This window comes from Salvia hispanica, chromosome 6, assembly GCF_023119035.1.
Source record: "Salvia hispanica cultivar TCC Black 2014 chromosome 6, UniMelb_Shisp_WGS_1.0, whole genome shotgun sequence".
In the NCBI taxonomy this organism is placed as follows: domain Eukaryota; kingdom Viridiplantae; phylum Streptophyta; class Magnoliopsida; order Lamiales; family Lamiaceae; genus Salvia; species Salvia hispanica.
Window position 1 is genome coordinate 9,640,216 of NC_062970.1, and position 17,290 is coordinate 9,657,505.

General features: G+C 32.6%; 1 protein-coding gene across 1 annotated transcript; it reads right to left on the reverse strand.

Moving 5' to 3' along the window:
* Positions 1 to 1,849: 1,849 nt before the first annotated feature.
* LOC125196192 (probable zinc metalloprotease EGY1, chloroplastic) lies at positions 1,850 to 6,535 on the reverse strand. The gene is made up of 10 exons (XM_048094605.1): positions 6,037 to 6,535; positions 4,944 to 5,399; positions 4,678 to 4,818; positions 4,491 to 4,592; positions 3,568 to 3,779; positions 3,231 to 3,281; positions 3,091 to 3,160; positions 2,513 to 2,581; positions 2,254 to 2,304; positions 1,850 to 2,140 (listed from the first exon to the last, which is right to left on the reverse strand). Exons 1-10 carry the CDS (start codon positions 6,370 to 6,372, stop codon positions 1,982 to 1,984), a joined length of 1,647 nt encoding a protein of 548 aa, XP_047950562.1. The 5' UTR covers positions 6,373 to 6,535; the 3' UTR covers positions 1,850 to 1,981.
* Between the last annotated feature and the right edge of the window lie 10,755 nt (positions 6,536 to 17,290).

Below are 17,290 nucleotides of genomic sequence, written 5' to 3' on the forward strand. Positions count from 1 at the left end.
ACATTTCTTAAAAATCATGGCAAGTCAAACCGGACCTCCTATTCATGAACGGATGGAATATCTTAAATGCTAACTAGTACTACTGTCACATATATACAACAAGATTTGTACTCTCTCCATTACTGTCTAAATGAGACGTTTATATTTTGGCACAATATTTTAGATAGTTAATTAAATTATTAATAATAAAGTACAAGAGGATAAAGTTACACCACCTGAGTAACAGTTGACTTGTATTCCATTTCACCTTGTTTCTAGGTTTTGGTTTTGACCGAGGGACATCTGGCTCCTCAATTTATTCAAGAACAACTCCTTTCGACTTCAATTTGTAGAACTCATCCAATATAATTGTCTTGATCTTGCTTAGCCCTCTCTATAGCCCTAGTCTTTGTTAGCTCAACATAATACACATGAACTTCCTTTCAAAAAGTGAAAAAGTACTTCAAACGGTGTTAAATAAAAATTGAAGGACCTCTGATTTTATTTTTGAAGTTTGAATACTCTATGTCTCATAATAGATGTCACACAGTCACATTTTACTTTTTAATTTATCCTGATATCACATTTTATTTTTTAAAAAAAGTTTCTCTCAAATCAGTATATAAAAATATAATTCTCCCACCACTTAGTACATAAACTTCTAGATATACTTGAAAATAGAGTTTAGAGAGAGAAACTTGTCAACACAAGTGGTGTGAATGAAATGAAGTTCAACGAGCCGTATTTATAGAGTTTTTTTTTTTAAAAAATTGAATTCTAACTCGGACGTCCGACCTTGACGTCCGACTGACGCCCACAATGGCGGACGTCCGGTCGGACGTCGCGCGGATATCCGAGGATATCCGACGTCCTCACGGGACGTCCGTGTCCGACCTTTTCCTTCACAACGGCGGACGTTCCACGGGACGTCCGCCGGTGGAGATGCTCTTTAGTGTTGAAAACGTGTAATATTTGAAAATGCTTCAAGCTTTTCACCTTCAAGTCTTTTGGCTTTTCATGTTATGTAACCTCCAATTGGTTTATGGTGACCCTTAATGCCAAGACTTTTGAAGTGGTCTCTTCTATCCTATAAATAGGTGGGTATGAGAGATGAGAAACACACCAACAAAAAGCATTCTCTCTTCTCTCTAGTTCTCTACAGTACTTCTCATCCCACAAGTAAAAATTAATTAGTATAAAATCCTTTTCTATTTTTCGTTTTCTTTTTAGTTTTAAGTTTACAACCATTAATCATTTGTTGCGGCGTAGCCCACCAATCATAGCTAAATCAAAAACGGTGATCGCCGCCCATATCTGTTCTGATTTCTGCAAGTCGGTAGGTTTTTTATTTACATGAAATGGCCGAATCAGAATACTCCAGTTTATTTTATTTACACCAATAAGGGGACCCATTTACATATTTTTAATAGTAAATGAAAATTTCAGATTCAGAAGATAAGGTTGGGTTTTAAAACATGGGAGTATTTATTAGTAGGAATTTTCTATTTAGTTAAAAACGCATGTTTTTGCCCTTTTCTGACCACTAATTAATTGACCAATACCCGTTTAGGTAGGCTTTGGATTTGTATGGTCACCTCCTTTATTTGAATTTCAATATTCATATTAGTCTTTTACTCAAACGTCCTTAATTTAAAACAAATCAAATACTTTGGTATTTTTAATGAGATGTTTTATTCAGAAGCGATCAAATAGTTAGGCCCAGAAACAAGAAATAAGTACCTACACGTAAGTCAATAAATATAAAATAAAGTACCCATAATAATTTATCCCATCACTAAGCAGAAAATTTTAGTATCAAAATGCGAAACGCACACAAAAAAAAGAAGACTTTTAGAATAAAGACTAGTACTATCATCGATTTTAGATTCATTTATTTTGTAATGGTAAATGTAAATATCAACCATACCATGTTCAATATGAGGAAGAAAAGTAGCTGTGTATCCCACCAAAAAATGGCATTCTAAGTCCAAGCGGGAAGGAGCTACAACGACGTTACAAGCCCTATACCTAACTCTTCTGCAAGCTCATCCCACACCGGAAGAAGCGTCATCACCACTAGAAAAATTGCAGCAGCAAACACCGCCTTTCGCCAAGTCCCAACCTCTGATACATCGTTCAAGCATGGCTTTTCTGGGTTCCTCTGCATCATTCATTACCACCCTTAGTTGCCCCAACATCACCACTTCATTTCATAAATGTTTATCATCCAAAAACATATTTTATTCTCTAAGTGTTCATTATGCTTCGGCATACCTGACATATCAGCACGTATAATCCCCATGGAAGCGATAACGGACCCCCCAGCTGACAGGAAAATGAAATATCAGTTGGAGATACTGAGTAATAGGTAAAATCACCGACCAACAGAATGACAATCTATTTTTAGGTGGGGGTATGGGCTTTGCAGATCAGACAGGAAATCATAAATTCAGAAAATAGAATTATCTTTTGCAAAGAGAAGATCCAGATCATGAACTTGGCTTAATATTGAGAAGGAAAAGTTGAGGCATACCACTCCCAGACCCAGCAGACTGTATGTAGCCAAACCAGAAGCAATCAGTGCATTTTTCCCAAAAGCGCCCTGACAAAAATATCAAGATGTACAGCAGCAATAAGGATGTGAAGGTTCCAAACCACAAACTTCAACCTCCTATAAACATAAAAATATGTGTACAGTTATTATCACATGCAGCGGGTGGATAACGGATTTAAGACCCAAGTTTAGGATCAGGAAACCATCTGAGAAATAAGTTAGTGTGTTCCTGGATGTCTTACGAGTCATGTCATTCTACCATGGAGCTTTTCATCAATAATGAAAAGATTGGAGCACTCCTACCTCCATTCAGAAACCACTCCTTCATGAGATTTGAAAGAATAGGCATATGTGAAGATTGTTCATTGAAAAAGTTAGGTAGATTATATACAGTCATTTGAAGCCTTAATGTGGAGCAAGCTGTGTATGACATCTGTAGTCATCATAGTATTAATCAAAATGAGGCAATGTTCTAGACTTATTCTTGTGTGTAATGGTCATTATCTCCATTCTGCACCTCAACTGACAAAACTAACGTAATAAGAAAACTGCTAAACCTGCATGGCTCTTCCCCCATCAAGACATCCAACAGGTAGCAAGTTAAAGGCTGATGTTGTCAACCCACACCTACAAACACAGAGTTGATTGTTAAGCACGCTCTTCAAAACATAACATAGGACTACGTAAAACTAATTACCATCCAGCAATCACCAGAGGATGAATTGAAACTGTTGCTGCATGCATAGTCCTGTTGATGTAAATGAGAAATGTCACTATTTATCTTGGGGCTGAAACTACAAAAATTCAACTGATAGCCAAGGTGACAGAAAATAACACATGCTGGATGAAGGTTTTAGAAAGCAACACTCACAGAGATACAATAAAGTAAAATAAACAAAAATAAGATTGAATATATCTTCTAATTGTGAAGGAATACAAATCATTGCATGCTAAGATCTCGTACTATCTCATAATGCCAGCACTATAGTTTTACTAGAACTATATAGTGGACAAAGTTGTGAAAAAAAACTTACGTATAACCTAGAACAGCTCTGCTAATAAGCCCAAGTAGCAAAGAGCCCTGGAAGAGCATGCTTGGAACCTGAATCATATCTCCCGCCTCAGATGGGTTCGATGAAAGCAGCAGCCCAACAGCAAACATTGAAAAAGACAGAGCAGCTCCTGCAAATGGTCCCGTCAAGGAAATATCTACTTTTGCTTTCCGATCAGGAAGAATAGACTTGAACTGCAGAAAAGACCACCACATAAGCCCTGCAATCCACAATAATCTAGACGGCACAAAAGAAAGAAGGCATGATAAGAAAAATGTTGCCAGATCTCACAGAGGCAAATGCAGCTAGATGTCAGCTCGTCATAAAAATGAGTAAAACTGGAACATGTTGAGAATGCTGGAAAGGTTATTAACATACTAATGGTACTTGAAAACAGCTTTATCATACTTCCATTTCAAGTGTATAATGAGATCAGATTGATAGCTTCATGTTTTGATAGATCTCAGAAGAAATAACTGAAGACAGTTTCAAAGTAAAATTGACTCTGATTCTGGACAATGTACTCCGTATTGCATGTCATATTAAAGTAGTCATAATTTCTCAAGTACAGTATAGACTCTAACTCATGTTTCATCGTATTAAGAATTTTGACAATAATTATGAACTTTAACATCCTGTTATTACATGACTATGTCATGGTATCTCCTTCCTTCTGAATATCAAAGTAGTATGTTCACCAGTAAAAGCACCAAAGTCCAATAAAATTATCAGATGAGGATACAAAATAAAAAGACATTTGATGCGCAAAGCAGCAATATATCAAACAGAGAAACAGATTATAACAGAAAAGTTAAATCAATAACAGATGGACTAAAATGTAAATAAGTAGTTTGTGTACATGAACAGTTATGTCCAGAAGATCCTCTCTGTGGCTACATGCTTACCTGAGTGATCGCACCAAAACTACCAAGGGTAATGTTTGGAATAAAATATGGAATACTCAATTTCACGTTTCGCGGAAAAGCAGCAAAAAAATGTCCCACTTCCTGCAGGGAATAATTCCATGTAGAAATTAAGAAAAGGACAACAAATGACTTCAATAGTCATGGAGGGAGAAAAAGTAATACTTACATGAAATATCTGAACCCCCAATACGCCATAGGCCAGAGGCAAAGCAGACTCCACAAATGGAACCAGCTGCTGCATATCTGGTGGTTCAACAGCATCGGGATCTGTGAAGTATTTCACTATATCTGGAGGAAGTCTGCTTACCTTCATTGTGAAAACCAGAACTAATTACGAAGATTGACGCAGACAGAGTTCATATATTAGTCATTATGATATGAATATTCACATAAGCCATAAATTAACAAATATTCCCATATAGATAAACATACCTGAGATGCAATTCCAAGCTCCACCGAGGAACCAATAGTAAAAAGAAACAATAGAAAAGCTATCACATATTGCCAAAGTGTTGTTTGACCTGGCTCTGAAACTTCTTTGCGCAGCATGCCAAAACTGACACGGGGGCCACCGCGAGGGTCTTCCTCTTCAGAATTAGGCTCCTCCACCATGAACAGGTTGTATTTGTCTCCCATTATCTCTTTCAGCTGAGTCTGAAGTTTTGCGAAAACATCTTCTCTCTTTCCCCGAAGATTTCCAAGAAAAAGAATGCCTTCTCCGAAATCACCAAAAGGCTCTTCTCCAGTTACCCAAAATGTTGAATAACCGAAAAGCTTGTCCTTGATAACTTTTACATCAGAAGGGTCAACTTTTTCTGGGCCGAGCAATTCCATCAATTTAAAAGAGTCTACTTGGAAATTACTGTAGGCAGGTGTAAATGATGGTTCCTGAGAAAATTACAAGTTGAGTTGATAGAAGCTTTGGTTGATCACGACTCAAATTGTTGACAAAGTTAGCTACAAGTTCTTGTTTGGAAATTATACGACGTTTAGCCTGTGCTTCTAAATTATATGCAGCACCCTCAGCCGTCAGGGCGCAATTACAAATTTCACAAGGCAAACGGATATTTTTGCACCACAACCATTTAATTATAACGTGTGTTCGCAACTTTAAAGTTCTTTGCAGTTCAGTGGAGTAATTTTCACATGCTTCGCAGAGCTGTACTTGTTCATGAAGTCTGTATGTAAGTCATGAAAACTAGTGCAGTTCCCATATTTGATAAGTTGCAATAGAGATAAATATCTCTCCCGAGCCAAGTGAAGTAGTATGAATGAGACTCAACTCGAACTCAATCTTCATAAGCGTGCTAAACCAGAAGCTTTCTTTGTAAATAAATCTATATTACCTCGAATTGTATTGAAATTTAGCAAGCAGCAATAAGTTACTAATTTCAATCTCTCTTAGCTATTACCACTGGTGTCTGGTGACGATTCTAATAATATGTAGAGTATATATTAATCATTATTTATTTTTCATAACACATTAACCATATTAAAGCACAAAATTTTTGAAGAACTGGCTTACCCGCGAAGACGCAGAAGCCGGTGGATCATCGGCATTATCCTCGGATTCATTCTCAGCAGGCGTCATCGTGGCCAAATTCGAACTGTCGTTGCTTTCTCTTTCACCGTTGCTGCTACTACTAGTAGTATCATCACTCTGATTACCTTCACCATTGTAACAAGACCTAATTACAGAATTCAACCTCCCGAAATCCCCTCCGGCAACCAACCGCCGTCGTCTCTTCAGCAAAATCTCACCGCACAATAAGCAATTGGTCCGATTGTTCTGAAATTTATCTCTGTAAATGCCTCCATTCGGAGAGATTAAGCTGAAACTGAAGCTGGATAGTGTTGCCATTTCACGGAAACTAACACAGCTTACACTGCGTGATATTTTTCAGATAAATTAATACTCCTCTCCTATATTTGAATATAAGAAGGGAAAAAAAAGGAGAAACTGCGAGAGATTTTATTTGAGGCTTTATCTAAGCATATCTCTTCCGCCATTTCAAAATATCTCTGCTATCATTCTCATCCTATCACAACCTCGTTTCCATTTTTCGCTATAATTTAACAAATGTACTAGGAGTAATTTTTTAAGAAAACAATTTTAAAATACAATACACTATGGCGATGTTTGGTTTCCAAAATAAAATAATATCAAGATACAATCTAGGATTGAATTGTGAGATTATTTTAGTTACAGGGGTTAGCTATGACTAATTATCCCATTACTATCCATTTATGATTGAATTGTGACATTGAATCTCATGAACCAAACACACTACAAATTTAATCTCAGATACAATCTTGCAAACCGAACACGCAATATGTAAACATTTGTGTGTAACAGTGAAAATAATCTCCAGCTGATTATGATAAGGGATGTATACAATCCACTTTTTCATTTATTTATAAATAAAAGAGGGAACATATTTTATTGTCCACAAACTTTGTTAATGTATCAACTTTGGTCCATAACATTTGAAAATATCTTTTCAGATGCATTACCTTCGTGTAAAATCGTTTGAATTACTTTTTCACTATTTCAAATTTTTTTGGACAAAAATACCTCAAGCCCATGAAGAGTATTTCACTCTATTTATTCTATTTATTCTTTTCTTTATTAAAATACTTAATTTATCTTTCTTAATTGTTTTTGGCCCTTTATTAAAAGAGAAACGGAAAAAAATGAGAAAAAATGGACAAAGAGAATGAAAAAAGGGGAAAAGAGCAATTAGAAGAGATAAATTAAATATTTTAAATAGTTTGGAATTGAAGAGGGATAATCTATAAATATATTACTCTTAAGTGATGATGGAAGGAGCCTAGACACTGTGCCGGGAGAGTTAAGGAAACTACCCAAACCGAATAGCTTGGTGTGTCTTGAGCCACCCGACCGGATGACAACGGTGACAGTTCAGAGTCAAGGGCTCAAACCACCCGATTGGACTACGGGTGCGTCGGCAAAGTAGAAAAGTTTGTCCAGCCAGGCAACTCTACCAAAAATCAACCAGCTGGGTGGAATGCGTAGAGTGTGGGAATATTCCCAAAAATGAGTCTTTTCATCTTCTAGCTTATGCCCATAGTATAAAAGAAAATGTGTTCATATATGCTCTATTGTATCATTTGTGAGCCTTGTTTTGAGTGTTTTCTGTTTCTCTCATTTGGGAGGAAGAGTCATGTTTAGTTCTATGGTTACTTATGTGATCATGTCTTGCTTAGGTAAATAGTAGCACTATGTTTGCTAGTATTGTGTTGTGTTGCTAGTGTAGTGTAGCCATTGTAGATAATTTGTTTGGTGAAAGTTGCATTTGAATTGTCTTATCCCCTTGAAGAAGGTCCAAGATACCAAATGAGTTTTCTCTTCATTACACTTTGTTATCCAATGTTTCCAATTCTTTGTTTTCATCAAATTTTTGTGAATTGAGTTTTTGGTTCCAAAGTTTTAGCTAGAGGAACAATTCTTAGGAAGTTTATTTGTTGTTCAGCCTAGGTTGGGTTGGGCCCAAGGTGGGTTTGGATCGGGCTGGACCAACCAATCCAATATAACAACTCTTTCCATCATCAATGGACTTTAGGTGAAACATTGACCATACTATGGTTAAGACAAGATGGCGTAATTATATGGTTTTTATACTACAATTTACTAGGCCCAAGTGTATAAATCCTCATTTGGTCAGGAAGTATACCGGGCAGAGTTTTCTACTCAAAACGATTAAAGTAAATTCTAGAAATGTGAGATGACTAATTACAAAAATGTGCCGTGTCTTTTCTTTTCCTTTTTCTTTTGTAACTAATAAAAATAACCAAAACTGAAAAAACCATAAAAACTCAAATGAATTTAAAGCAAGCGATTTTGAAATAGATAATCAATTGTTATAAATTGTTGATAGTTTGTCTATGATATTTTTTGGTAGCTATTAAATCCCGCTATTTATATTTCATGCCTAACACAATAAGTATTGTATTACCATTAATTTCCCAAATGACTAAAATCTAAAATGTCGTTTCGACCCAATCAACTTATTTCGAAATTACGATAAAATATGTAAAACCAGTTACTCAATAATCTTGTCCCATCCATTTTCACTCCATAACAAATTTCTAAGGTAATCTAGTAGATGGAGTAATGAGCGTGATCGAATATTCATTGTTTAAATTAAAGTTAATTCTTTTTTTCAAGTGACTTACCACTTATCAAAGTGTATCTATAAATAAGAATCGACAGATATAAAAATAAACATCTGTGGAAGCTATCAAGTATCAGAACCTTTTTTTTCAAAAATGGGACTTCTAATGGTCCAATTAAAATACCGTAATTAATGACCAATTGAATGAATATCGACTAAGTCTAATAGTGGTTCAGTTGTAACCAAAATAAATAAACTAATACTACTACCATAATTTGTGACCCGGGTTTATAAATGATATACTACAAATTCAAACTTATAATAAACACAATAACTTTCACAAGTGATAGGTAATTAACATTGTAAAAGATATTAACTGCTAAAATTTTTAGAAACTAGTATTACGCGAGTTTGGGAAAGCTGTGGTCTGTGCAGAAAAAAATGTGACTAAAACAATAGAAATTGTTTACTATCGTGGATGTTCTAACATATAGTGTGTATTAATGGACGCACAACGTTGCGGGCTTGTTGCATTATGTACTGCATCTGATCAGCAACTGATAAATTGAAATACGATCCATCTACATTTGGGAAGACCCCTAATAATTGCTATTTAATTTTATCGTCTCTACACTCATTTAGATATTCAAGCTATTAAGTCACATAATTGACGGGTAGGTGCAAGATATTTGGTAATCTGTTTAACTAGGTTCATTATGATTGGATAACTCAAAAGTGCTCTTATTTGAGTCCATTGGTATACTATGGAAATTACATTTATGTAAAATGTATGGGAAGGTAAGGATTAACGAGGTAAGAGTTAAGAGGTTTTTTGTTTCTTTTTCGTAAAAAAAAATTGGATTGTGTAGAATTGCATAGTTTGCACGATATAATTTACAATGAGTATATATTTAAAATTTACTATCAATCAACGGTTAAACTTAATTATGCCAGGGAGGATACACAGAAATGTGACTAATGGGATGTAATCAAATCCAAACTCTAAATATTGTACAAACTCGAAACTATGATCTTGACCATTAGAAAATATCAATAAATGACAAAATTATATCAACAAAAAAATGCCAATACAATGTCAATGGTTGGCGCTATGTTGACAATGTATTAATACTGTGTTGAATTTTTTATTGCTGTTATTTTTATCATTTGTTAAACTTTTCTAATTATTCATATTATAGTTTAGAATTTTTATATGTTTAGAGTTTATATTTTATCATATGTCTCATTTAGTTACAACCAATATATAAATAACAGATCGAGGGTGACCCTCCTTCTCATTTTCTATGATCTTTGTATCTTCAATTCATTTTTTTTTCTCTTAGATCAATAATAGTTTCACAATTATTGCTATAATGATTAAACATCTGAACTAATAAACGAAATAGAAGCGACTTTTACTAATTAAATTGCACTTTATTGTTACGTTTTGTTCGTATATTGTTGAATACTCCTATGCATACTAGATTAGTACTACTATATATCAAGTTGATTAAAATAATATAAGTATACCACGTATAAAATAAACAAGTTACAAGATTTGATTAAACCCACCGAGCTCTAGTACTGCAATGAAATGTACGATAAAAAAGGTGCATTTCCAATTCGGAGAGTAAATAGTGACAAAATTATAAGTAGTAGGCCATGTGCAGTATTCATTTGTCTATTTATGAAAATTAAAAAGAAAATATAGTTGGGGAATTGAAAATTTTACTAATTACTACTCCATTTCAATATATCAACTATACATAATCTTATCGTAATTACTAAGTGATCAAGATTCAAAACGCCTGCTTAAATCAAGCATATGCAATGCATTAAAAATGTTTGGAGATAATAAATCGTTAATTTATATCCGATTTATGATAATGGAAAATTAATATAAAAAGATGAGGATGAGCCCCCACAATATTGTCAAACTGGATTAAAATTGATAACTCTGGTGGTGTTGCTTTCCGAAATAAATCAGAAATTAATAGAGTCCCTACACATGGCCAATGAATGTGTGTTTCTTGGTCTCTCTCTCTCTATATAACACATGGATATTAGAAGGTGAGGTCGGTTTCGTAGTGTATATATAATCAAACTCCTCCTATGGATTTTTCTTTGTTTTCTTCTATAGACCTTACCCTATGTTTATGGCTATAATTAATCAACATAAATGCGCATTATAATTTATAATAGTATGATAGATACACATATTCAATAATTTGAGATCACACCGAATTTAGAGGTTGCTCAAGTGTTTGGGGCGGGCTTTTATTTTATAAAAAAGTACTGTAATTATTTATTTATTTTAGTACAATGTACATTATACAAATATTTACCAATAATGGAATATTTTATTTCAAATAGAATATTGACATTTAAAAGGTGGAGTTCTATTATATTTCTTGTTTGGTCAAATATTCTTTTAATTTGTGGAGATGTCAATTTTTTTGGCGCATTACTTATATAAATAAAAGATCAAAACTTTGATGGATTATTAGCGTCTAATATTACAATACTTTGAAAAATTTAGATTTTTTTTTTATAAATTTTAAAATTGGCAACTAATATCCGAAATTTAATTGAGATATCAATTTCCCACACGTTAGCTAACGTGCCAAAATTTTGCATAGATGGCTTGTCGGGATGGTCGGATAGTTGACACGGACTATGAAAAACTATTTTGAAGAGAAAAAATGAGAATACAAAGAGTGAAGTGGAAATGGAGATGAGAATCTCAGAGAAAAATCATAATTATTCACAATATGCCATTTGTTTTTTTAAAACAAATGCTCTCTCCGTCCTAAAAAAAAATGACATTTGGGACGGTACGATAACTAATGCATAATTGGTAAAGTAAGAGAGATGAGAAGAGTAGTTAAAATAGTGTTAGTGGACAGTGGCGTATCCAGGATTTTGGATTCGGGGGTACGAAAAAATATCTGAACAATCTTTTTCATTGTCTTAAATACAAATGTCTTGTATAGACGCGAATATAACGACTAAACAAGAAATTATATATTCAGAAATAAATTTTTTGGACATAAAATATTTGAGTAAAGTTTTAATCACTTTTTATAAGATAACAATACTAGTTTTTAGAAGTGAACCTTGTGAAAATAAATAATTTAAGCAAACTATCTATTATTTTAGAAAATAAAAAATATAGATATTTTATTAGTTATAAATGTTTCATATAGATATGAATATAATTGCTACACCATTGATAAAATAGTTTATAAGTAATTAGTTGAGAATTTGATCAAAAACTATATTAACTTATTATTTTTATTGTTTTAGCGAACAAAAAAAAATTACATCTATTCTTTTAATTGTTTGAAAAAAAAGTAACAAATAAAAAGTAAATCCAATTATTTTATAGAAATAAAAGGCTATGAAACTTTCAATTGTTTGAATAAAATAAAACATGAAAAAAGTAAATAAATTGTATTAACAAAACAAACAGAAAAAGATTTGAAATTAAAATGATATAGAAACTTTAATTATTAGACTAAAAGAATTGAGAAAAAAAAAAGGTATAGAAATCAAAACAAAAAGGAATGAGTTAAGGGCAACCCAAAAGATTCGAACTCAAAAGGTGTGCTTTGAAAATGGGGATCACAACCACTTGGCTAAAGAAGCCTTTTAATAAATATATCTCAATACATGGTATTAGTATTCTAATTTGGGGGTACAGTTGTTCAAATATGGCTACGCCATTTTTTTTAATTAATATGATGACTATAAGATTTTTTATTTTCACAACAAAGATTTTTGTTTCTTATAAATATTTTGTCGATAAATGATAATTATTAAATTATTATCGAATTTAGTGAGGAAAATCATTTCAAATTTTTTCAAAAATCAGAATAATTCACAAATACATTAATATCAATTGGCATAATAAAACACACAGTTTCTGGACTCAATATCATTTTGCTGATTTACGAATATCAGCAATTGACTCAATATCATTTTCTGACTCAATATAAGGATCCTGATATTAACTATTAAGTGAAATATTTTGGAACTGCCCTTGTATATAAATATCCTAATATTTTAAAATAAATTAGTATAAAATAATTTATTATTAAGTACTTCCTCCGTTCCACCATAAATGACTAGTGCAGCTGAATCTTCTTTTTTCTTATTATTTCATTCACAACATTTATGAATTGACCGAACTATCACTAATATTTTTATCCCAATTTAAATATTTTTCACCGCGATACAGACGACCGCACAGCTGAATCCTTTATTGTTTGGTACCTAAATTTGGATGTGGCCAAGATATGGTTTCTCTGTCCAATCTTATGTTTGATTGTTCTAAACTTCCAATACGGTAGTTTTCATGAGCTACTGATACCACCAAACTAACAAATAAAAGAAATTCCAATAGATTTATACGAACCCTCTCTTGCATTTGTTCGTAAAGCTTGACATTTTCTTTTTAATGCTCTAGCTGTTCATTCATATTTTGCGCTGCTGCTGTCGAAAAGGAGATTGCTGAAACATAAGAGAAACTGGGCATTCTAATCAAATTTTCACTGTCCTAATATGTCTTACTAGCATTTATAAGGTATTTTGGTCGATTCTTAAATGTTACGATGGAAATAATAAGAAAAAATGAAGAGAAAAAAAAGAAAAATTCAATAAAATCTTTTTTTGGAAATATTCGCATGCTCAAATTACGAAAGGTTAGCGGATTTAATCCCAAATTTCGAAATCTCTCCGGACTACTCTAGTCCTCATTAAATGTCTCATATTTCTTTATTTGGAGGATCACTAATAAATGTCTCATTTCACTTTACTCTTTGTAGTAAATGAACCCCACATTCCACTAACTCATTTTTACTCACAATTATTATAAAATTACTAATGTAAAAGTAGGACCCACGACCACTAACTTTATCCACGCATTTTTTTCTTCTTCATAAAGTCAAACAATTTCTTAAAATCCTTAATAGTCAAATATGAGACACTTAATGGGGATTGGAAGAAATACTTTATTATTCCTCTTATTTTGCTTCCATTATTTTTTTAAATCTCGTGCTCAAAAGAAATACTCCAGGGGTATACTATTTTATAACAATGAAAAAAGTAAATGAGTGACAGCTTTAGAGTTAAAAAATTAAGTTAACAAAAATTTAGTAATATTTTCTTAAGTTCAATTTAAAAAAGTTAATTTTTTATTAAATTATTATAGACTTATTAATCTATAATACAATGAAGTGCGTAGTAGTATTAATTTACTTTAAATTAATTAATATTTATAAAGTGATTTTTTATATAAAGTACTTAAATGTCCAATAAATGTCCAATTATGTAGATTTATGTTCATTTATCACTGTCCTTTAAAAATATAGTAGGAGTATTTCGTTTCTCTAAATAGTAAGTATTGCGCTTAATGAATTAGAGGGGCACTCCCCTTGATGACGCGGCCCCTTAAGTGTATGCCACGTTTATATTCCAAGTATGTATAGTAGTATTTGTGAATTCAAACTGAGGATTTCTCGATCTTTAAGTGGTCCCTAAAACAAATAATAGTGGATCAATGTGAGAGAAAATGACAGGCCATTGCAATTCATGAGGATCATAAGTTCATCATAAACATCATATATCTTATATCACATGCATTGCCAGCCCATGATTGTGGTTAGGTAGCTTTGACAATATACAAGTTATTAAGCTTAAAAGGTTCACATTAACCAAGATAGTCATAGATGCATAATAGATTTGATTAATTATATATCAGTTGCTAATTATTTGTTAATTATCAACAGCTAGGTCTATATGAAAATTTTATATTGTAAATACCAACACAAAGATATTTATATGAATTAAATTTTATTGACATACAAATATTTTAGTATCGACATTTACAATATAGGCTGTTGACATAGTTATTAGTAAGCGATTTAAAAAAGTTAGCAACCTATACAATCTATACACGTACTATCACGTAAGGAATATTGCTGTGTAGCGTTTATAATATTGTTGTATAAGCGTTGTCACGTTGTCATTTTAAGAAGGGTTGTCATTTTAACACAAACCTATATATATATATATATATATATATATATATATATATATATATATAAAACATAAGCCTTCTCCTTTGAAATAGTACGTTTTACATTTATTTAGTTTTATCCAAGTTTTGAGGCTAGAATTTACAATTCCTAATTCACCGTTGAGTTTGTGGTTGATGAGAGAATTCATTACCATTTTTTTAATCTTTTCAACCCTAATATTTCATAGTATGTTCGAATCAAATACTTTTGGTTTTTAATTTTTACTCAGTAATCGGTATGTGCATGCTACATCCATTTCTTAGCCCTTTTTGTTCTCCAAATGATTCCATAGAAGGATAAAACAGATACTTCCACCATTGTGGAAATATAGAAGCCAATATGGACTTTTAGTTGAAGGCATGCATGTAATAATTAGGACAGGTGGGGCCGTGGGGAGGAAAGGCACGAGCCGCGTTCGCGGCTGAGGACGGGGCGGCAGGGTCAAGTTTTTGTGATTTGTGGCTGTGGCGTGGCCATTATAGGGTTGGACAAGTTTTTATGGCTATGGAAGAGTTTTTGTGGCTGTGCTTTGGGCGGATTTGTGGCTGTGCCAGTGTGCCACTCTATTGTGGACACTCTTAACTACTCCCTCCGTCCCCAAAGAGTATGCACTATTTCCTTTTTCTTTTTTGTCCGTCTTCAAAGATTATGAACATTTTAATTTTGGAAACCCTCTTATCTCTACTAAGGTGAGACTCATTCTCCACTAACAGTACTTAAAAAACTTTCTCTATCTATCTCTCTACTACTTTACCAATAATGCATTAAAACTGTGTCAAACCAAAGTTCATATTCTTTGGGGACGAAGGGAGTATCATTCTCCTCCTTTCTCTTACTTTACCAATTTTGTCTTAATTATCGTGACATACCCATTGCTCATATTTTTATGGGACATGGAGTACTACTATACTATATACGAATATTCCATGTCTAGAAAGTTTATGAGACTTCTTTAATTTACTTAATTATCTCATTGAAGTTGCATTAATGTTATTGATGGTCAAATGAGAGCCCTATGCATCTTAGTTATGTCGAAAATCGATCCATATTCAAAACATCTCCAATAACATATACAGATATTTTAAGAAAGTTAAGTGAAATCTTGACGAGGATTTCCCAATACTTTAATGATTAAAATATCATTTAATTATTCTATCATTATATTTATAATTGCACAAATTTTTAAAAAGTACAAAAAATGACCTTAGACTTTCATAATAATTAAAAAATTGAGTACTTTAATTTAATGAATATTTTAGGGTACCTCTTCCAAACATGTATAATATGTATTGCACACTGTCTCGACATAAGTGAGAAGTATATTATTTCCGTCGAAACATTATGTAATTGCAAGTTCGTTTCAGTCATGATCAAATTTGAGAGGGCTCTCCATGTGAATATGCTACCAGTAACATAGACTTACTAAAAATATTTCAATCCTCATTATGGATATTTTTATACTTGAAGATTCGTACTACTTTCTCCAACTTTCGTGAAAATTAAGGCTACTTTTTTATATCAAAATTCAAGCTATTTTAACATCTCTTGTGAAAAATCAAATCATTTTTTTTTGTATTTTTTAAAGTTTATGACATGATTTTCCAAATAACTTTAAAATTCAGGCCATAATTGCAACTGATCTTTATTTATTCTTTACAAAATATATCTCGATCTTTGCAATTCAATTTAACCGAAAACAAGCCAAACTTAAACAGAATTCGGAGCCAAATTAGTGCTTGCAAATGTAGATTAATGATCATTATTGCCTCCTTTTTTTTGGGATGGACCCAAAATATAATTTATTCCACTTATATATATAGGCAAAAATCTTGAATATAATATCTAGAAATAATCGATTTCGTAGGGCGAAAGGTGAAGGAAATTCACATGTTTCCCTCTTGGTGGGGGTAGGGATTAACAAGGAAATAAACACGGATTTATTTACCATATTGATTGGCAAGAATTTCGTGACACTGTGCTGTCCAAACATCCTTTTTGTGACAACCTAATTATATTTTTCTAAATCGGCCATTCAATACTTCGGCATGCAAACCCTAGCTACAAAATAAAATATAATTACGATTAACATCATCTCTTATTTACTCTAGTATATCTTGTAATGCCAAACCAAACCAAAGCTAGCTATTGATTAATTTCTAGATTGATGTGAAATTACATGCACGTGAACTTTATGAATAGTTTCTATTGTAGGATGCAATTTATCTCGTATATTAATTGAAAGTTGGTGTCCAAATTTGTATTTACTTCATAGCACTAATTGAATTTGGTTTTTATTTGCTCACCTAAGCGAGAATAAAAGAAAATAATTCAGCAAATTGATAGTCCCTCTTTGGTTGGCCATGGATTTATTATAGAGCTTTCCGCTTAATAAATGTTGTTATTTGAAGTCGCCATCTCTACCGTCGCCCTAATAAATATGCCTACACTTGCAATTTCAAGATTGGTTCACTCAAATTAGATAATTCATTTAATAATTAATACATGAAAAAAATACTGATTAACTTCAAGTAACAGTTGTTAAATTACAAATTAAAATTGAACA